This window comes from Oncorhynchus gorbuscha, linkage group LG18 (genome assembly GCF_021184085.1).
Source record: "Oncorhynchus gorbuscha isolate QuinsamMale2020 ecotype Even-year linkage group LG18, OgorEven_v1.0, whole genome shotgun sequence".
Taxonomy (NCBI): Eukaryota; Metazoa; Chordata; class Actinopteri; order Salmoniformes; family Salmonidae; genus Oncorhynchus; species Oncorhynchus gorbuscha.
The window spans coordinates 32036994-32060775 of NC_060190.1; the positions used below are offsets into that span (position 1 = coordinate 32036994).

Below are 23782 nucleotides of genomic sequence, written 5' to 3' on the forward strand. Positions count from 1 at the left end.
GGAGAGACCATGTGAGGTTATGACAGAGCCAAGTGACTTGGTGTATAGCGAGAATAGGAGAGGGCCTAGAACAGAGCCCTGGGGGACACCAGTGGTGAGAGCGCGTGGTGAGGAGACAGATTCTCGCCACGCCACCTGGTAGGAGCGACCTGTCAGGTAGGACGCAATCCAAGCGTGGGCCGCGCCGGAGATGCCCAACTCGGAGAGGGTGGAGAGGAGGATCTGATGGTTCACAGTATCGAAGGCAGCCGATAGATCTAGAAGGATGAGAGCAGAGGAGAGAGAGTTAGCTTTAGCAGTGCGGAGCGCCTCCGTGATACAGAGGAGAGCAGTCTCAGTTGAATGACTAGTCTTGAAACCTGACTGATTTGGATCAAGAAGGTCATTCAGAGAGAGATAGCGGGAGAGCTGGCCAAGGACGGCACGTTCAAGAGTTTTGGAGAGAAAAGAAAGAAGGGATACTGGTCTGTAATTGTTGACATCGGAGGGATCGAGTGTAGGTTTTTTCAGAAGGGGTGCAACTCTCGCTCTCTTGAAGACGGAAGGGACGTAGCCAGCGGTCAGTGATGAGTTGATGAGCGAGGTGAGGTAAGGGAGAAGGTCTCCGGAAATGGTCTGGAGAAGAGGGGAGGGGATAGGGTCAAGCGGGCAGGTTGTTGGGCGGCCGGCCGTCACAAGACGCGAGATTTCATCTGGAGAGAGAGGGAGAAAGAGGTCAGAGCACAGGGTAGGGCAGTGTGAGCAGAACCAGCGGTGTCGTTTGACTTAGCAAACGAGGATCGGATGTCGTCGACCTTCTTTTCAAAATGGTTGACGAAGTCGTCTGCAGAGAGGGAGGAGGGGGGAGGGGGAGGAGGATTCAGGAGGGAGGAGAAGGTGGCAAAGAGCTTCCTAGGGTTAGAGGCAGATGCTTGGAATTTAGCGTGGTAGAAAGTGGCTTTAGCAGCAGAGACAGAGGAGGAAAATGTAGAGAGGAGGGAGTGAAAGGATGCCAGGTCCGCAGGGAGGCGAGTTTTCCTCCATTTCCGCTCGGCTGCCCGGAGCCTGTTCTGTGAGCTCGCAATGAGTCATCGAGCCACGGAGCGGGAGGGGAGGACCGAGCCGGCCTGGAGGATAGGGGACATAGAGAGTCAAAGGATGCAGAGAGGGAGGAGAGGAGGGTTGAGGAGGCAGAATCAGGAGATAGGTTGGAGAAGGTTTGAGCGGAGGGAAGAGATGATAGGATGGAAGAGGAGAGAGTAGCGGGGGAGAGAGAGCGAAGGTTGGGACGGCGCGATACCATCCGAGTAGGGGCAGTGTGGGAGGTGTTGGATGAGAGCGAGAGGGAAAAGGATACAAGGTAGTGGTCGGAGACTTGGAGGGGAGTTGCAATGAGGTTAGTGGAAGAACAGCATCTAGTAAAGATGAGGTCGAGCGTATTGCCTGCCTTGTGAGTAGGGGGAAGGTGAGAGGATGAGGTCAAAAGAGGAGAGGAGTGGAAAGAAGGAGGCAGAGAGGAATGAGTCAAAGGTAGACGTGGGGAGGTTAAAGTCGCCCAGAACTGTGAGAGGTGAGCCGTCCTCAGGAAAGGAGCTTATCAAGGCATCAAGCTCATTGATGAACTCTCCGAGGAACCTGGAGGGCGATAAATGATAAGGATGTTAAGCTTGAAAGGGCTGGTAACTGTGACAGCATGGAATTCAAAGGAGGCGATAGACAGATGGGTAAGGGGAGAAAGAGAGAATGACCACTTGGGAGAGATGAGGATCCCGGTGCCACCACCCCGCTGACCAGAAGCTCTCGGGTGTGCGAGAACACGTGGGCGGACGAAGAGAGAGCAGTAGGAGTAGCAGTGTTGTCTGTGGTGATCCATGTTTCCGTTAGTGCCAAGAAGTCGAGGGACTGGAGGGAGGCATAGGCTGAGATGAACTCTGCCTTGTTGACCGCAGATCGGCAATTCCAGAGGCTACCGGAGACCTGGAACTCCACGTGGGTCGTGCGCGCTGGGACCACCAGATTAGGGTGGCCGCGGCCACGCGGTGTGGAGCGTTTGTATGGTCTGTGCAGAGAGGAGAGAACAGGGATAAACAGACACATAGTTAACAGGCTACAGAAGAGGCTACGCTAATGCAAAGGAGATTGGAATGACAAGTGGACTACACGTCTCGAATGTTCAGAAAGTTAAGCTACGTAGCAAGAATCTTATTGACTAAAATGATTAAAATGATACAGTACTGCTGAAGTAGGCTAGCTGGCAGTGGGTGCGTTGTTGATACTACACTAATCAAGTCGTTCCGTTGAATGTAATAGTTTCTACAGTGCTGCTATTCGGGGGCTAGCTGGCTAGCTAGTAGTGTTGTTTACGTTACGTTGCGTTAAAAGAACGACAATAGCTGGCTAGCTAACCTAGAAAATCGCTCTAGACTACACAATTATCTTTGATACAAAGACGGCTATGTAGCTAGCTATGTAGCTAGCTACGATCAAACAAATTAAACCGTTGTACTGTAATGAAATGAAGTGAAAATGTGATACTACCTGTGAATGCGACCGGGTTGTTGAGTTCTATTCAGAAGACTTTGGCTAGTGTTGGCTAGCTGTTGGCTAGCTAGCAGAGTCTCCTACGTTAAGGACAACAAATAGCTGGCTAGCTAACCTCGGTAAATTAAGATAATCACTCTAAGATCACTCTACACTCTAAACCTAAACAACACAATTATCTTGGAACGAAGATACGAAGACAGCAAAGACAGCTATGTAGCTAGCTAACACTACACTGATCAAGTCGTTCAGTTGAGTGTAATAGTTTTCCCAGTGCAGCTAATCAGTGGACGTTAGCTAGCTGGCTAGTGAAGACTACGTTAGGACGGCGAAATACGATAATTACGCAATTATCTTTGATACAAAGACGGCTATGTAGCTAGCTGAGAAGAAATTGCTAAGATTAGACAAATCAAACCGTTGTGCTATAATGAAATATAATGAAATGTAAAAAGTTATACTACCTGCGGGAGCGAAGCGCCGATGCGACCACTCGCTCCAAACCGGAAGCAACTACAGGGAAGAGGTTCGAGCCCTGGCACAGTGGCAGGAAAACAGCCTCTCTCCCTCAAAGTCAGCAAATCTACAGAAAACAGGGAGGAGCACACCGCTATTGTCATCAATGGGGCTGCAGTCGAGAGGTCAAAATCCTCAAGTTCCTCGGCGTACACTTCACAGAGGATCTGACATGGTCCAATCACACCACCATCGCGCCTGAAGACATGCGGGATGGGCCCTCGGATCCTCAAGAAGTTCTACAGTTGCACAATCGAGAAAATCTTAATATCAAATTCAAATATTGACTGGCTGCATCACTGCCTGGTTTGGCAACTGCACCATCCTCAACCGGAAGGTCCTACGGAGGGTGGTGTAGATGGTGCAATACATCACCGAGGGAGAGCTCCCTGTACTCCAGGACATCCACACCAAGCCATCTCTGAGGAAGTCCCAAAAGATCGCCAAGTACTTCATCCACCCGAGCCATGGACTGACTGTTCACTAGTGGTGTAACAGACCGTAGTTGATCTGTGATCCGTACGAATCACGGTTCGGCGCGCATCTGAACCGCGGATCAATTGCAGAGTTTAACCATCGGTGTGAAATACAGTTTTACTGTCGCTGTTACTTTTCAAAGTAGTAATTCCCTAAATCTCGATGAAGAGTTGCAGTGAAAAGATAAAGACAAGACTGATGCGTGCTGTGTTTTACTCTGAAGCCTGAAGGTTGATTTGATTGCTTTGAAAAAGCAGTTGTGTGTACAGTTCACATGATTTCATTTTCAAGCAACTGTATCCTCTCTCAACTGGGTAATGCTCATGAGGTCACACCGTAGCAAAATGGTTTACGGTAGTTTCTCCCCATTTTATTCGGTATTCTTTTGTTTGGTGCTTGAACACTGAACATGTCCCGGCTTTGACCTGAGTGAGCTCGTAGAACCTCTGTCCAATGCCTGGCTACTTATCTTACCTACAGCCTTCTCTCCTCTCCACAGGGTGATGGACGGGGATAGATTGTCTTGGGAGGTTTAAGAGTTTGTGAAGTGGAAAAGGTAGAATTAGCAGGGGTTGAGGGAGCGGCTAAATCGAACGAGCTGTGTGTGTTATTAGAGGCACCCTCGTTAGCCTTATTTTCTCATCTAATTCAGCATGACTGGCGAATCTGGATTCATTTCAAACGGGATGTGAGTGAAAGCGATTCTCTGTGTGTGTTTGTGTTGTGTCTGTATGTGTCTCTCTCTCTCACTCATTCAATCGGTCTACTCTGTTTTATGTCCATGATCCTGTCCAAATGGATTGGATCTATTGACTTCAGGAGTGTGTGTGTGTGTGTGTGTGTGTGTGTGTGTGTGTGTGTGTGTGTGTGTGTGTGTGTGTGTGTGTGTGTGTGTGTGTGTGTGTGTGTGTGTGTGTGTGTGTGTGTGTGTGTGTGTGTGTGTGTGTGTGTGTGTGTGTGTGTGTGTGTTTTTCTGAGCCAGTGGCACAGTGACAACTAGAGAGAAACAAGTTGTTGGTTGTTTTCACTCAAGCAGAAAATAAATACAAATATGTGTCCCATTGAGTCATACATTCTCTAAGGAAACTAAGAATTTGGCTGCCTGGCCTTTGCCAGGACACATTTGACCTAAATTGGAAGACAAATATTACATGACAAAAACACTGTCCTGAATACTGTACATCTCTGTTGACTGCTATATTAATGAAAGCTATATTTGGCTATTATTCATGCCTATTGGAGTGAAAGTAATAGCTTTAGCATCCGAGCCGTATATTAGCCTGCCTAGCTTGGAAATGCCGCCGGGGGATACAAAAAGAGTACACACAGTATGTTAGTAAACGCTGTAATTAAATCTTAGATGATGACAGTAAATTTTATGGGAGCAAACTAAGATCTTATCTAAGTGAACAGAAAACAGAAGCTTTAGCTGAGTTTGTCCTCATTGGTGTATATCATGCTAGGCACTGTCAGTTTCGATTTAAACCGGGTATAAATGTAAGGTTCTAATTATCCAAAGGGTACGATTGGGGCTCCGGAAATGGATGAAAGACTGGAATGTTTTAGAAGGGTCTTGAGTATAATCACAAGATGGGTGCATATCTTTATCTTTATCAACGCTAATACTCAACTTAACCAGAAACCACTGATCCAAATGAATGAGCCCTGAGGATAATCTGTCCAAAAAGATTATCTTCATAAAGAGCTATGTAAAGATTACTTGAGAAATTCAACATTCAATCATCACTCGTTTTAAATATACTGTACTGTGGCCAAGCGTCCATTTTCTTTACCTTTTATACCACATTTCAAAACAGATATTTCCAAAGATATCTTGGTTGATCATATCATTTTAAAATTCAACTAAACTAGCTAGCAAACTCGCAATGTATTTGCCCGAAATGGCAAAAATATTACATTTATTCAAATTAAATGCACATTAATTACAGTACAGTTGTAATCTGCTAGCAATACATATTAATTGCAGGACCCCTAATTCTCAAATGAAATCCTGAGGTGCAAACATTTAAATTTCTCCTCTGGCAATTTTTTCTAGTCAAACATCCTCTCTGACTGTAGCGACTGTGAACACATTCTAACTCCCTATTCCTGCCCTTAGAAACATGCCTCTCAGTTCATTAAAACCTTATTGATGAAAGTGCTACACGGGAAACTCTATTTGATAAACAATGTCTCGACAGAGAGCCTAAAGAAACTCAGCTGCTGGAAAACTTCCCAATTATGTCTCACTGTCTACTAGCATTAGTGATGAAAAGCCCCCATTTTTACGCTAACTCCTCTCCTATTTGCAGATGTGGGTGCGGGTTGTAGCAGCAGCTTCAACTGATAATGAAACTGTTGCTTATCTGCTGTGGGCAACTTATCAATAATGGATCAAATTGGTAGGCAACATTAATTAGAGGAGATGAAGGGCTTTGGCTTGTTATTCTTGTCTCTTTTACACCCCCCACACACACACACACACACACACAAAAAATACAATAAATGGACACGATGCCACGATGGTGGTTATTTGACACTTTTGATATGGAAAGTGAAAAGTCATTTGTTATGTAGTGTCCATATTAGGACAGCCTCAATCTCAGTAGTGAGATTCGGGGTTTTGATTAGGAAGATTGGATTTATTGACATAGGAATACATGTTTGGGACATTTCAGGATGGACATACTGTGGTGTTTTTTTTTTGGGGGGGGGGTTAAACCCAAGTCATCTGTCTAACAAAAGATCATTGTCACCAACTTCCCTCTCATTTTAATGGAATAATAACCCATTCTTCTGCTCTGATTTTCCATTCAGTAAACAGGCAAGTCATTAACTGCCAATGACTGTTTAGTCCTTGGCTTATGCAATTTTATAGATTAGATTATAACCAGAAGCAAGCTTTTCATTTAATTGGAAAAAATATATCCATACATGTGTAATACAATAACTGTATTCCTTGCCACAGTAAACTGTCAAGTCAGCACAGCCTAGCTCAATCGATCTATGCTCAAAAACACTTAAACTATGGGTGTAATTGAAAAAACAGAGATAAAACACAAAAAAAACGAAGAATTCCCTTTGAATCCTCTCATTGCAATTAAACCACGCATCTCAAAGAGTACATTTTAATTAGACCGAGTTTAGTCTTGCTTTCTCAATCCATGGCTTCTGGCTAGCATGAAGCCTAATGCGCTGGAAAATCATTATTTAGCGGGATGAAATAATGATGTGAGTATATGGCTTTATCGTGTTTACATATGCAACCCTTCTCTTCTCGTCGTGTCCTACAGGCAGCTGTTCGTTTGAAGAGCACTACAGCAGCTGTGGCTACAGTGTGGCCCTGGGGACCAATGGCTTCGCCTGGGAGCAAGTCAACACTTGGGAGAGGCCCACTATGGACGTGGCTGTTCCCACAGGTACACAACAGGGCTTCCTCCTCTCTCCTTCCTTTATTTTCCCCTTTCTCCTCTCCTCACCCCTTCTTTTTGGATGTGTGTGTGTGTGCGCTTTCGTCAGCTCATCTTTCTTTCTTGTCCTCTCATGGACAATTATATCTGTATTTTGGCTCTCCTCCGCTTTCACTCCCTCTCTCTCTCACCATCTCTCTTTGTTTCTCTCTGACTGATCACCTATGGTAGGGATGTCAGTGTCAGCTCCCCAGCTCCGTGGGGTGCCTTCTAGTGTTACGCCACTGACATTAATCCAGTTAGCAGTTGAACACACTGCAACTATGTAACAGATGGCACCCTATTCCCTACATAGTGCACTACTTTTGACCATAGCCCTAAGGGGTCTTCCTCTGGACCCTGGTGAAAAAGTAGTGAACTATTTAGGCAATAGTGTGTCATTTGGGACACATCCTGCCAGTACTGTAGTAGAGGCTGTTATATTTGTCTACTGTGCTGACTGCTGAGCAAATTTCATTGAAGATCGCACAAAGAAGGCATATGGGGCAATTTTTTGCATTTGGTGCAAATTCAGGTCGTGTGAAAATCAGAAGCGCCGAGAACAACATGATCAAAGTCTCATTTTTTCGGCATGGCAAAACAGGGTACCTCTGTGGAAAAAAAGGCGGTATAAATAAATGAACAAACCCATATTCCTTCATATTTGTGTCATCAGGATAGGAGCATCTAATCAAAGGCATCACTGCATGTGTTAATGTGGAGGTAGATACATCATGTGTCTGCCCTTCTGTGTGTGTGTCACCCGCAACAGCTGAAATGCAAGCGGGACAAGCATCTTCACTGATCGTGCATGGCGTTTCATACAATGTACCGTTGAACAATGCCGAACACAGTGGGCTCTACAGAAAAAGAGAGTGAGAGCAGTGAGGCTCAGAGACTCAGGAGGGGCTCAGGTGATGAGGTTATTCCCATCAGTGCAAGCTGTCCTCCTTGTTACCAGGGCTCTTTCACCGCTTCAAAAAGAGTGCCGTTCCGAGGGAATGGGTTGAGTTGTGTTTTTCTGTGTTTGTTTTTTTCTCCTTCCTTTAATAATGCTCACGTTTGGCGGCAGGATATTACCCTGGGTTAGGAGATCGTTAAGAAGAGGTTGAGCAGTCACACAAAGTCTCTCAGACAGACCAAACTCCTTAGAATATTACTTGAAAGCCACAGATGACACGCTGAGTATAAAAGCCTTATCAGTTCTAAGCTCTTTTCAACTCAACTTTCCCACTACTACTCCACGGTTGAGGCATTTTATGGTCAGTTCTAATCTTGGAATAAAGGGGACCTGTCTACTTAAAGGTGTTCAGTCCTGGTGTCAAGACCAAGAAGCAATATTACTTTCTGTCACTGTGACTACTGAAAGTGTGTGGGCCTGTTTGCCGTAGGGAGATTAAGCCTAGTCATAGACTCAAGAGCTTTCAAAGGAGGTCCTCCACAGAGAATAATTCTTAGTCCAAGACTAAACCTAATCTGCCTAATCTGTGTCCTGGAAACAAGCCCTATGAGTGCAGATTAAAGTTTGGGACAGTTGATTACTAATGCTTGACTAGTATGTGATAGTTGTTGACTCCAGGGAACCAAGTAATGTTTTTGCACTCTGTATGCTGTTCCCATCATTGAGTCTTAATTTGACCTTTGTTGATATTTCACTCTTCAAACACTCCAAATGGCACTTTAAATTGGTGGCCGCGGTGGGATTTGTCCCATGTATCTCAGGGCAATGGGCAAGGTTTCTTCTGTTTGCATGGCGGACTTTGTGTGCAATAGTGCTTCTCAAGAGAGGGGATATACTAATCACTGGCCATGGCTTTTGTTAGAGTCCATTAGGCTCTCACCGCTACACAGTAGCTACGCTTAGAGTCCTTGTTATACCTCTCTCGCTACAAAAGCAGTATCTAGTGTATAAGGTACCAGTAAATAACACTGTGACGTGACATGTTTTGTTGATTCGTTTGCTGTTGTCAGAGATTGATTGCGGACAGGGAGTTTTGGAATTGTTGCGTTCTCCCACCCATTCGCACGACTCTCTGAAATCTGCTCCCACATCAATCTCCATTATTACCTCTTCAAGTGGAGCTCTGTCTGGAAAAAAAAAATTCTGAACCAATCACCAGAAACATGGCTGTGTACTGTCATTTTGATGTGACGTGTTTACTCGACTGGGGGGAAACTGTGTAGTTTGAAGCCTACGCCAAAGGACTCTGGGATTAGTAATGGACATTTGAATTATAGGTTGTCAACAGCCCAGTTGCATTAGTTCCTGGTGTTATTGGTCTGTGTAAGTCTGATGAGGGTAAATGGGTTAAATGACTTGTCTACTTGTTTTGTTCTTGGTGATGATTTGAGTGCTCTTGTATGACTTGCAGTCTTGATTGTGTTTCTGATTTGAGCGTGGCAGGCGGGCGAGGGTTGGAAGTGGAGAGGGAGCCGCATTGATAAGAAATTGACAGGGAAAGGGGCCCCAGGCACGCTCTCTCTCTCCTCACATACATTGACCATCTCCCGTCAATGGAGGGAGAATTACTACTCACCATACTCACAGGACCTCTTAACCAGACACGGTAACAATGCTGATTAGATAAGCAGGAAGGTTCATGACTCACCCTTGCTTTTTTTAACAGTCACCCCCAGAATTCACCTGAGCCATAATGGAGGCAGAGTTATGGCCAAAGGTCAAATCGAATGGGTTATTCATTATCACTGAAGTCGGGAAGCTGCACCAGTACCCGGCGGATACCGCAGATCCATGGGACCTCATCCCAGCTGGATTGAGTGTCACTCTCCCTAATGAGCACATTATTATGAAGATAAATGGATTATCACCTCTTGAGTAAACTCCGAATAAATTAGAGTCTGCGAGGTAACTGTCATTGTGAGACAGTGTGCTGGGACTAGGAGATAAGAGAAGGATGTGCACCTACACACGGTTTCCTAGACAGAGCCCTGGGATAATCCCCCCCCTGCCTCATTTTTCTTTGAATGTCGGGTTTAGGTCACCTACATCAGACCGCTCGCAGTCAACAAACCCCTTATAGGTTTTATGTTTATTTGTCTGAGAGCAATAGCGTTCTTTTTATTAGACACTCACTGTTGAGGGAAAAAGAGAATGTAAATAATTTTATTTGGACACTGATTGATGACTTGACCTCTGCAAGCAAAAAGCCGCAAATGTGGGTGCCCAGTTGCTGCTGTTTGGTTTTCTAATGAAAAATAGGATTTATGAAGAAAATCTTAACCCAGGCCAGGTAAAATCCAAGAGTCATGTCTGTCTGTGTAAGGTTCTTTTAGTGGCAACAGGGAAATGTTCTGATACACATGCACAATTTCAAGCATGTGCATTATGCACACACACACATATGCACGCACACAACCACACACACTTCCAGTCTGTGTGAACTTTCCTCCTTTCCCTACCAAGACTCCGGCGATGGCCTTCGAGACGGGAAGAAGGGAATCATAACACGCGTCAATTTTGTTTTCATGTTCTCAGGCACTAAGAAATCAATGTGGGCCCATCCTCAGAGTGACGGGCTGCCAATGAACACCCTGTAGAGAAACCCTTGTCTGCAGCAGTCTGCTGCCAGGCTAAGAGCACTCATTCACTTCGCCCCATCACTGGGGACCCCACACCTCTGAGAATCTCCCTTCCCTATCCTCTTTATCTCTCTATATTTTTCCATCTCTCTCTTGCTCTCTCTACTCTCTCACTCCTCTTTCTGTCTCTCTCTCTCCTCTTTCTGTCTGTCTCTCTCTCCTCTTTCTGTCTGTCTCTCACTCCTCTTTCTATCTGTCTCTCTCTCCTCTTTCTGTCTGTCTCTCACTCCTCTTTCTGTCTGTCTCTCTCTCCTCTTTCTGTCTGTCTCTCTCCTCTTTCTGTCTGTCTCTGTCTGTCTCTCACTCCTCTTTCTATCTGTCTCTCTCTCCTCTTTCTGTCTGTCTCTCACTCCTCTTTCTGTCTGTCTCTCTCTCCTCTTTCTGTCTGTCTCTCACTCCTCTTTCTGTCTCTCTCTCTCTCCTCTTTCTGTCTGTCTCTCTCCTCTTTCTGTCTGTCTCTCTCTCCTCTTTCTGTCTGTCTCTCTCTCTCTCTCTCTCTCTCTCTCTCACTCACTCTACCTCCCTCTCCCCCCTCTTTCTCTACCTTATCCACTCTCCCTTAAGTCATCACAGCCGATGCTGACATGTGATTTTCACTCAAGCGTAGTCAGTGTGTGACTCCTCAGCTGACTTACTCACTGTGCTGTACACTATGTTGTATAATGTATGTTACAGGTGCATAGGTTTCAATATAAGATTCATAGAATGTTATGTGGGATGTGCACTAGAAGCATGTAGAATGCTGTTTTTGTCTGTGGGTTTGGTATACAAAATGGTACATACCCTTGTGCGCCTAAACTCAGGTTATCAAGGAACGATATCTTAGTCTGACCTCAATATGACAGAAACACAGGGATCCATTTCCGGAAACCTCACTCCCCAAAGAGATGAACTTATATATTGATCCAGCCTCAAAGAATGTTGTGTTGTGAAGTGTGGCCTGTAATAGCAATTACAATAATTGTAATTGTATTATCATCACGCAAAGATAAGTATCACCACTGATGAATTCAAGATGGGTGTTGATGGTGAGATTAACTCAGTGATGATATGAGTGTTTAGATCTTCGAAAGAAAATCTTCATTTCATTGTCAGTTGAAGAGATAGTATTGTGGTTTGAAATACAAGATCAATTATAGTCTAATACCAGATTTGACAAGGTTGCACTTCAACCAATGGAATGGTTCCCAAAAGTGCAAACTCTGCCCATCTGGCACTTCACACAGGCTCAATCAAATACTCAACATTTTTTAAAGTAAAACAAATACTGTTTGAACCCAGGTCTGCCATAGTATGGTTGTAGTTATGGAATCATTGTTAGATTGTATCTTGAAAAAATGTTGGCTTATGACTGGTGTGTGCTATAAGACGGTGTGGTCCATTGAATGGCAAAGTACTTCTCATAACACAGAGAAATCCTGCTCTTTCCCCATCACGACAGCCCACTATCTCAGGCCTATATTGGACTTTGCAACCCCCAGGCCCTTAGCACTACTTCAATGTGGGGTTCTAACTGACAACATGTCCACTCCTGGAGTCGCTTCGGTTCTGCTGGGGTACTTTAAGAGCTCACTGTACAACCAATGAGATGCCACCATTAGTATGCACCCCGCTCCAACTGCCCCGCAGCCATATAACAATATTCCTCTTGTGTGACATGGGGCTAGAGCACTCCGCCAATCTCAACGGTGTCTAGGAAGAATGGGCAGCGTAAGTCACTCAGCTGCCACTGTTAGACTACAAAACATTTAAAAGGCACATCATATGGAAGGAATCGGTCCCCAGAGAATATAATACGTTTTACCGTGAGAAAGGGATGGCATTTATGAGCCGACCCGCTGATAACAACTAAGTGTTTGTATGGTGGGAATGAGCTTTGTTGACATTGAGGCCGCTTTGAAGGAAAAAGTGCATAAGGATGTTTATCATGGATATTCCATTGGGTCCTTTGTGTTTCCCCGTTGGTTTATAGAAGTCATCTACTTGTATATTATACTGATGTGTTTTTAAATGATTAAATAGCATAGTATTATGGGGCCATATCTTGAGGATAGGTTGAAAGAACTGACTCCTGTGGTCAAATGGAGTCTGTGTTGACCATCTCACTGTCGTAGTCTTTCATTGCTATCTACTCATAGGTTGCAGTTAAAAATGTAGTATTAAGAGGGTCATCATCAGTAGTAGAACTAACCACATCAAAGTGTACGTCTGGTTTCATTTGACTTGGAAGCCAATCTGGACCAGCCATAGAGAAACAGTCAAACTGCCAAAGCCAATGCCCTACTTAGCCATCACTACATTCATTAATACAAGTGTGTTCACCATAGCCTGCGCAAAACCCACTGCGTCAAGAATACCACATGCAAAACGAGTTAGCGTGAGTAGTAGCAACCCTGAGTGATACAGTGCTAGTGTGAATGCTTGATAGCTTTAATTATACATAATTACAGTTCTTGATATTACAACCCCACATTAAGTAATTAAACAGGAAAATAATGAATGTTATTAATGTAATCAGTTTTAATTTCCAGTTATAGTTATGCCGTTAGGGCTAAATCTAGTGTGATTGGCTTGTTCTGACTGGGCTATAGACAGATGGTTTGGCCTTAGCTGTCTCCGTCATCGGCCTCTATGGACAGTAGTGGCCGTGCTGCTCTGAGTAACTGACTAGCTGTCCTTGTTTTAAAGAGGTCTGCATGTCCCCCCAGGTGAACAAGCACAGTTTGTCTTTCCCTCTCTGCTCACTCACTGTCTGCACCACCACCACTACAATATTCCAGTCACACGTACGCACGCATGCATGCACGCACGCGGAGACAGACATAGACACAGGTACAGAAACACGTGCACACACACACACACAGTGGTGTAGTGGAGGGTATATGTTGTATACCCACTTACTTTTCAGTGTGCATTGCGTATACTTATTAATCCCTATGATTCTTATTAAAGTAGTGTAGTTGAGGTATATGCTGTATCAATTAATAAGGCTGATGGAACAGATAAGAATGTTTTAGCTTTAAAATGTTAAAAAAATATATTTCACATTTTCACCGCAGCAATGTGCATACGGTGGTGGTCTAGCGTGAATGGAGAAAAAAAAGAGTGATTTGCTTTGCAGGAAAAAATTTGAAAATCACACTGCACATGTGAGCAGTTTCATGGACAGAGATGGACACATCTGTTAGAAATTGGGAGTGAGGGGCGATCTAAAGATGCAACTATCATGGGGTTGCTAATATGACTAGGATAATGCCTTCGGCTGCTAGATAATATGAGGAACTCTTTAAAATAATTGCCTCCACGTTTCTATAGTGGGATTTTGGCTATAGGTCACTTTGAAGCAAGGTAAGACACATCTCATAGTATAACGACAAGGTTTCAAACAATTAAGGAACAGGAAAAATATAGTGACGCGAATGATAGGCCTAACCGTCTTCTGGTAGATGGGAAGGCTTTCCCAAAGACCTTCTCAATTAAATGTTAATTAGCTATAAAGTAGCCAATGCTTACCTGGCAGAATGATATCATGATTATTTGTATCAATTCAGTGGCCATTTGTCTTGCAAACTCCATCTCATGTGCTACAGAAACATCACTAACAAACAACAATGCTAGGTGCCTGCACACGTTAATTAAAAGTTAACTACACTCATAAAATCAGTCTCCCATCATGTATTTATTCATTTAATTTCTAGAGTAGAAACAGTTCCTCTTTTTCTCAGAATCTGTTCAGTGGCAGTGAAATAAATGCACGGTGATGTGTGGGACTTAAATCATGCCTAATGAAACAAGTGTTTGTAGCGTTGGCTACCGCTCTCGGCGATAAAGAGGACGGTTCGGCACAGAGTTATGGAAGGGAGCTCCTCCTTTCACTTTGGAAGATTAACATAATGGAGAGAAGGAGGTGGAGGGGACTCTGCAAAAGTGGGAATAGTTTTGGGAAGTAGCCTGTTTCTGTGAGAGGGAAGTATTCCATGCCACTCACTCTCACCTCTTGTGCTGTACCCATAGAGTTAGAGGACTCTAGATGGATATAGCCTGTTTTAGCATAGATATTTCCATTGAGGGCTTCCACCATTTTTAAAGTGTTCATCTGGTTGGGGAATCCTATGGGTTGGGAGCGATCAACCAACCCAAACTGGGTTGCCTATGGTTAATAAATGGCTTTAAGCTATATCATCACTACAATGATACAATAAATGGCCCAGCACTGCAAGTGGTGGTAAATCGCCAATATTAGCTTTATGCTCATTTCAAATACAAAAGAAGGAAATGTACTACTTTACAATGGAGATACACACAAAAATAAATCAGAAGATTAACATAGTTTAAATTCCAGCATAATCTAAGTGTTTCCATCAAATATAATTAAATAATACAAATTCCAAATAAATTCAATGAATAATATTATCTTGACTTAAGTGGTTCCATCATATGTAATAATCATGTAAATCCAACATAAATCAAATCTATAATATTGACTTGATTTTAAATCATTTGGATTACCATCATTTACTGTTGTTGAACCAATCCATGTTAGTTGTACCCTTTACAATTTTGTGTCAAAATTCCATCCAATGACATTGTGTTAAATCATACTCAAACTGGTTAAATAAATCCACCAATAGTCAGACAAAAGGGACCAACATTTAATGCAGTTCCTTCCCACCTAACGTAACATTCAGACAGTGCATTTAACAGAGGTAGTAGCGAGGATTCAGTTGAAACAACTTCCAACACATATTCTGTCAACTGCTCTCTTTATCTTCCCAGTAGGTGCTCCTTCAAATTGGGCAGATGCAGGAAACGGTTGACAGGTTTGGCAGATATGGTGTTGATATTCGAGGTTGGAATTCATTCTGTTGTCCTTTTGGTACCTCTTAATCTAGCCTACACGTTGAGTCAATGTTCTCATTAATGACAAATTGAAAATGTCATTTTGTTTAAAGTATCACCCTTTCTTAAACAAGCCATTTCAGTTTTATCCGCCAGAAAAGATGGAACAAATATTTCAACAAATGTTATGGTTAAACTCAAATATACTAATTAATAAAAAAACATTATTTATGGAAAAAATGTTTACAAATGTAATTACATTTTTAATGGTATTATGAATAAAAATGGAGGAGATATGTCACATGCAGTTATTGAAAATAAATATATATATATATATGTATATGAATATCTTCTCAATCCAAACTTACAACCAACTGATTGCAGCACAACCACAAACGTGGATAAGGGAGAAGGTCGGGAACTGCAATATATTAAATATACAAATTGGCTGAAAGGAATTGGCATAAATAGACAAATATACCAGTTTCATCTGAGGACAATTTTCTTTACAGCAAAATAAATGGGAGGAGCTTTTTACCAATTCCTTGGCATATGGTTTATGAACTGCTACAAAAAACTACACTTGTCTCAACACTTTTAGTTTTACAGTTTAAATTATTATATAAAATTAATGCCACCAACAGAATGCTATACAGTGGGGCAAAAAAGTATTTAGTCAGCCACCAATTGTGCAAGTTCTCCCATTTAAAAAGATGAGAGAGGCCTGTAATTTTCATCATAGGTACACTTCAACTATGAAAATCACATTGTAGGATTTTTTTATTAATTTATTTGCAAATTATGGTGGAAAATAAGTATTTGGTCAATAACAAAAGTGTATCTCAATACTTTGTTATATACCCTTTGTTGGCAATGAACGTTTTCTGTCTTCACAAGGTTTTCACACACTGTTGCTGGTATTTTGGCCCATTCCTCCATGCAGATCTCCTCTAGAGCAGAAATCTTGCTTGTTTGTAGGTGACCAAATACTTATTTTCCACCATAATTTGCAAATAAATAAATAAAAAATCCTACAATGTGATTTTCTGGATTTTTTTTCCCTCATTTTGTCTGTCATAGTTACATTTACATTACATTTACATTTAAGTCATTTAGCAGACGCTCTTATCTCTTATAGTTGAAGTGTACCTATGATGGAAATGACAGGCCTCATCTTTTTAAGTGGGAGAACTTGCACAATTGGTGGAGGACTAAATACTTTTTTTGCCCCACTGTATATATGTGAGGCATACAACAATCTCAGCTCTGTATATTTTGTTGTGAAGAGACATAATCAATAGATAATTTATTCTATTGCCACTATATAGCTTGTTTATGGTCACAGGTTCAGGAATGGTTAAAAAAATCACATCATGCACATAAAATTAACCTTACAAATAGCAGTGTTGGGTGATTTGGTCATTGTCTATTTGGAAGACCCATTTGGGACCAAGCTTTAACTTCCTGATGTCCGGAGATGTTGCTTCAATATATCCACATAATTTTCCTTCCTCATGAAGCCATCTATTTTGTGTAGTGCACCAGTCCCTCCTGCAGCAAAGCACCCCCACAACATGATGCTGCCACCCCCGTGCTTCACGGTTGGGATGGTGTTCTTCGGCTTGCAAGCCTCCCCCTTTTATCTCCAAACATAACCATGGTCATTATGGCCAAACGGTTCCATTTTTTTTCATCAGACCAGATGATATTTCTCCAAAAAGTACGATCTTTGTACCCATGTGCAGTTGCAAACCGTAGGCTGGCTTTATTTTGGTGGTTTTGGAGCAGTGGCTTCTTCCTTGCTAAGCGGAATTTCAGGTTATGTCGATATAGGACTAGTTTTACTGTGGATATAGATACTTTTGTATCTGTTTCCTCCAACATCTTCAAGGTCCTTTGCTGTTCTGGGATTTATTTACACTTTTTGCACCAAAGTACTTTCATCTCTAGGAGACAGAACTCGTCTCCTTCCTGAGCGGTATGACGTGAAATAATCTGTCTTTAAACAACTGTTGTAAAAATTACTTGTGTCTTGCACAAAGTAGATGTCCTAACCGACTTGCCAAAGCTATAGTTTGTGAACAAGACATTTGTGGAGTGGTTGAAAAACAAGGTTTAATGACTCCAACCTAAGTGTATGTAAACTTCTGACTTCAACTGTATATGAAGCAAAAAAGCTGTAAAAACCTCCAACAAAATATTCAAAGAAAAATACAAAAATACACACGTTTTTTAAGTGTTTAAGTACATAAATTGCCAGGTAATCACAATTTTAAATGCTCCACAACTGAATAAAGCTGTGCAATATTTAAAAGACACTGTTTCCCCTCAGTGATAACCTTTAAGACAGAAAACATATCAAGTAAAGCTAAGAACAAACTTGAAGAATGCACTGTTCCAAGACAATGTTGTTCTGCAATGCAGGCTCTTCTGACAAACACTGAGCTGAGATGAGCGTCACATAATCAAGGTGCATTGAAGGTCCTGAGGGAAGCTCAAGTTGAGAGTATTGATAAGTCCAAACATGGCACATTCGGAATCAAGATTCCGACATTCCGTTGTCCTAAGCGGTCTTTGGCATCTCTGTTCAGACATCTGCCCTTAATGTCTAGACTAGGGCAAAATCATTCAGTTGCCTATCAGACTAGTTGACTACTATTTGCCAACTCTCATTCTCCTCCAGTTGTTCACTGAAATTATTTGATATTGAGCGCTTGGTAGCCACCCTTGCTTTGATAACAGCTTTGTACACTCTTGGCATTCTCTCAACCAGCTTCATGAGGTAGTCACCTGGAATGCACTTCAATTAACAAGTGTGCCTTGTTAAAAGTTCATTTGTGTAATTTTCCTTAATTCTTTTGAGCCAAATCAGTTGTGTTGTGACGAGGTAGGGGTGAGGGACAGAAGATAGCCCTATTTGGTAAAAGTCCAAGTCCATATTATGGCAAGAATAGCTCAAATAAGCAAAGAGAAATTCCAGTCCATCATTACTTTAAGACATGAAGATCAGTCAATCTGGAAAATGTAAAGATCTTTGTTTCTTCAAGTGCATTTGCAAAAACCATCAAGCGCTATGATGAAATTGGCTCTCATGAGGAATGCCACAGGAAAGGAAGACCCGGAGTTACCTCTGCTGCAGAGGATAAATTCATTAGAGTTACCAGCCTTAGAATTTGTAGCCCAAATACATGCTTCACAGAGTAACAGACTCATCTCATCTGGAGGTCGACCGATTAATCGGAATGGCCGATTTTAATTACGGCCTATTTCAAGTTTTCATAACAATCGGTAATCTGCATTTTTGGACACCGATTATGGCTGATTACATTGCACTCCACGAGGAGACTGCGTGGCAGGCTGATACCTGTTACGTGAGTGCAGCAAGGAGCCAAGGTAAGGTACTAGCTAGCATTAAACTTATTTTATAAAAAAAACATCAATCTTAACATAATCCCTAGTAAACTACACATGGTTGATGATATTACTAATTTATCTAGCTTGTCCTGCATTGCATAATATCGATGTGGTGCCTGTTAATTGATCATTGAATTACAGCCTACTTCGCCAAACGGGTGATTTAACAAGCACATTCGTGAAAACACCAATGTGTAGCTAACCATAAACATCAATGCCCTTCTTAAAATCAATACACAAGTATATATTTTTAAACCTGCATATTAAGTTAATATCGCCTGCTAACATTAATTTCTTTAAACTAGGGAAATTGTATCACTTCTCTTGGGTTCTGTGCAAGCAGAGTCAAGGTATATGCAGCAGTTTGGGCCACCTGGCTCGTTGCGAACTGTGTGAAGACCATTTCTTCCTAACAAAGACCGTAATTAATTTGCCAGAATTGTACATAATTATGACATAACATTGAAGGTTGTGCAATGTAACAGCAATATTTAGACTTAGGGATGCCAGCCATGAGATAAAATACAGAACTGTTCCGTATTTCACTGAAAGAATAAAGGTTTTGTTTTTGAAAAGATCGTTTCCGGATTTGACCATATTAATGACCTCAGGCTCGTATTTTGGTGTGTTGTATTATAATTAAGTCTATGATAGAGCAGTCTGACTGAGCGGTGGTTGGCAGCAGCATGCTCGTAAGTATTCATTCAAACAGCACTTTCCTGCATTTGCCAGCAGCTCTTCGCTGTGCTTCAAGCATTGCGCTGTTGACTTCTAGCCTATCATCTCCCGAGATTAGGCTGGCAATACTAAATTAACAACAAGAACATCCAATAGTCAAAGTTATATGAAATACAAATGGTATAGAGAGAAACAGTCCAATAATAACTACAACCTAAAATGTCTTACCTGGGAATATTGAAGACTCATGTTAAAAGAAACCACCAGTTTCCATATGTTCTGAGCAAGGAACTTAAACATTAGCTTGTTTACATGGCACATATTGCACTTTTACTTTTTTCTCCAACACTTTGTTTTTGCGTTATTTAAACCAAATTGAACGTGTTTCATTATAGCTCAGTTGGTAGAGCATGGCGCTTGTAACGCCAGGGTAGTGGTTTCAATTCCCGGGACCACCCATACGTAGAATGTATGCACACATGACTGTAAGTCGCTTTGGATAAAAGCGTCTGCTAAATGGCATATATTATTATTATATTATATTATATTTATTAGAGACTAAATTTATTTTATTTATGTAATATATTAAGTTAAAATAAGTGTTCATTCAGTATTGTTGTAATTGTCATTATTATCTATATAAAGATCGTCCGATTAATCGGTATCGTCTTTTTTTGGTCCTCCAATAATCGGTATCGGTGTTGAAAAATCATACTTGGTCGACTTCCTACTTGGCGGTGTCAGAGGACAGCCCAAAACAATTGCCAAAGACTCCAGTCACCCAAGTCAGACTGTTTTCTCTGCTACCGCATGACAAGCGGTACGTAGCGCCAAGTCTAAGAACAAACGGCTCCTTAACATCTTAACACCTTCTACCCAAAGCCATAAGACTGCTGAACAATTAATCAAATGGCCACCTGGACTTATTACATTTGCCTCCTATTTGTTTTTACACTGCTGCTACTCGCTGTTTGTCTATGCATAGTCACTTTACCCCTACCTACATGTACAAATTACCTCGACTAACATGTTCCCCCACACACTGACTCGGTACTGGTACCCCCAGTATATAGCCTCGTTTTATGTTATTGTGTTACTTTATTATTTTTTACTTTAGTTTATTTGGTCAATATTTTCTTTACTCTTTCTTGAACTGCACTGTTGGTTAAGGGCTTGTATTTGGCGCATGTGACAAAGTTTTATTTTATTTTATTGTCCAATCATGTTGCTTTCTCTGTGTCTGTATAGGAACACCCCTAGTCCTTCTTTAAAATATACTTCATAACAACAAGTACAAGGTTGCTGCATTTTGACAGGGTTTTCATCCGTCTGACCTGATAAGAAAAACTCTGGTCTCATCATAGCCCATATTAAACCTTTACAAGAGATGAATCACGTCATGCCGTGTAAGGTCCGGAAAAACTACAGGCCCCAGATGTTTCTTCGCCATACCACTCTGAGACCTGTGGTGCCACCTCTGGCCGAAGCTGTCTTATTTTTTCTTTCTCTTTCTGTAGGAATAAAGAACGACCTTAATCCTTTCAACGATGAGAACTCCCTCTGTGGCACCGGCGCCAGTCAGGGCCAAGTTGCTACAAATTGAACAGTTCTCAACCGAAGCTGCTGCCTATTTATGATTAGCATGTTAAAGAAACAGCACTGCTCAGAGGTGCGTGTTATTTTATTCAAAAGCTGCCAAATCACCAGGGAAGATCATAGCAGCCTCTAATGAGAAAAAGGGAAACTAATAACACCCTCGAATAAATTAGAAGCTCATCTCCACATCTGAAAAACTTTGTTTTTGCTGCTAACAATTTACATGAAAGCTGTCTCAACAATGAAATGCAATCAAGTTATAATCCTGCCGCCCTAATGTTCGTTCGCCAATTACAAAAGTGAAAGGCACTGTTCATTGTTTCCCATTCCACTGACCTGCCTCTTTCCAGATGGCTGGAGTTAAGATGATTGCACTGAGTGCATAGAATAACTAAAGGAATCCCCCCCACATCCAATATCCCCAAGAATCACCCTAACAAATGCTAGACTCCTCAAACCTCCACACTCTCTGCTTTCTAGGAAATCAATGGGGCCACTTAGAATGCATTTAAAGGGAAACTCCAGGGTGCAGATTCAGATAAAGAAGACGAATGCTCTGGGTTGGATGATGGATGGGGGAAATGGCGCCGGACAGGAACAGAGGGAGTGTTTTCAGCCAAAGGAGTAATGTAAGGGAGAGGAGTAGGGCTGTATAGAGGTTGACTGGGATCTTCCTCTCATATGGAAAGAGCCAGGATTTCACTGGGGACTCATAGAGGGGGTTCAGATAACCTCAGCCTAGCCTGGAACTGAGATATAACTGGGGGGAAGCAGACAAGTATTAGCAACCTAGTCTTCATGACACAGGTGTTTAGTTTCACTGCGATGCCATGCAAGAGAGATCTATCAATCTATCTCTAGTCTTGGGGAAATATATCAATTGTCTTGTTTCTTCTTCAGGCAGTCTGTATCTGTAGTCTGTTACAGTCTTTGTTACACTGTGTTCACTATAGAGTAAGGCAGTGTTCCCCAACTGCCTGACCCCGGGCTGGGTTTTTATTTTCCCACCCCCCAGTTTTCTGAGCAAAAAATAAAACCACTTTATTAACTTAATCATCTCCAATTGATTTTAATTTAAGAAATCTGTTCCTAAGTATTCCCTTGCATAATAGAGAGACACTTGATCATATGTAAACTAGGCGTATGTCGCGGGTCACTACTTCACACGAGAGCAATTTGAACTTAATCTTTTTTTATTAATTTTTTTTAATCAAAATGCTTTTTTGGGTAGACATGCCTTCTGGAACATGTGACGTTTCATGTGCCTTAATATCAAACGTGCATGCCATCTGTAAGTAAAAATTGTTAAATTACGAGCCTAGTTGGTTTAGCAACAGAAAAAGCCAGCAACCTTCCTGCTAGCCAAGATTGGCTGAGATAATGAGTGGGCTGGACATGCCGAGAGAGGAGTTCGGATCGGTCTGTTTATTTAATCCTGTCTAACGTGGCTTTAAAAACAAATATATTGCTTAGTAGTACTGCACAGGTGTTGCTCTCCACTTTCTGGAGGACTGAGTTTTGAAATCAGTGGAATTAGAGTATGATAGCTAAGGGGATGGAGAAAACACCTGTATCCGGATCTTCAAACTAAGGGCAACCATGGCATCTGTGACAGGGAGAAGCATCCAACCATGATAGTCTAGCTAGCTACATTGAAATATTACACATTTCTAATGTTTTCATTTCAAGTTAAAGTGTATTGTTGGCTAGTAAATGCTACGTGTATGATCTTAATATTCGCATCTCAGAGCCTAGTTGACTAGTTATAGCCTAATGTTAGCTTGCTAACATTGCACCTGGTTGGTTAGCTACCTCCAGATCCATGCACGGTAGTAACGTTGTGAGCTGGCTAGCTACATTGCATAGACCTCCACTATGCAAGTATCCATTTCAGGTGCACTCGTAAATTCAGTCTGGCCATCTACTCCGATTTCAGAGCACTCTCACCTGAGTGTGCTAGAGGGCAGAATAACTGGATGAATTTCCGAATGCTCAACACCTGTTGAATATGGCCGGTGTCAGTAAATGTTGGCAAAAAAAGCATAATTAAATTGTTGCCAGCAGCACAGTTACAGTCGCCAATGCTCTGAATAACTTTAAAACGGCCTAACCAGCTCTGCTCAAGCAAGTAAAATGGTCAGAGTGGGGTGTTCTCTCATTTGTGTCTGGAAGTAGCTAGCAAGCTAGCCAATGTTAGCCAGTTAGCGTGGGTGCTTGACTGCCATTGTGAGGTCAGAACGCTCAGATCAACCCTACTCTGTGCGCACTGAAAGCTCCGAGAGCAAAACAGATCACATCAACTCTTAAAGCGATAGAGCACAACATTCAGAGGCCATTTTCTCAAAAGTGAGGTTACAAATTTATCAACTTTCATAGTAGAATGACTTTCCCATTGTTCTTCAAATGCAGTGTATGATATACCATTTTGTAGCTCTGTCTCTGCTTTTATCCAATGTAAAAAAATAATAATAATCAAATGTTGCTACATAAGACTGAATCAAGGCGGTCGGTCACATAAACATAATCATTTCAAATCTTGCTTACATTTGAATAAGTCAAGCATTAAATCTGTTTGGGCTTCTTGCAGATAATTTGCAGTCTACAAATTATTGGTAATTATGTCCCCCCCCCATCCATCCACTTAAGAAAAAATCGCCCTGCGGCTGAATCTAGTTGATGATCCCTGATATGAG

The 23782-nt window shown here is 42.0% G+C and overlaps 1 protein-coding gene across 15 annotated transcripts in view; it reads left to right on the forward strand.

Annotated features, from left to right (window-relative positions):
* The window catches only part of ptprt (protein tyrosine phosphatase receptor type T), a 415083-nt gene that overhangs the window by 96097 nt on the left and 295204 nt on the right, over positions 1 to 23782 (forward strand). For all 15 annotated transcript variants that reach the window (XM_046310949.1, XM_046310947.1, XM_046310956.1 and 12 more), the window contains exon 2: positions 6807 to 6932. In XM_046310949.1, coding sequence (XP_046166905.1) covers positions 6807 to 6932 — 126 coding nt within the window. The remainder of the gene's footprint in view (positions 1 to 6806; positions 6933 to 23782) is intronic.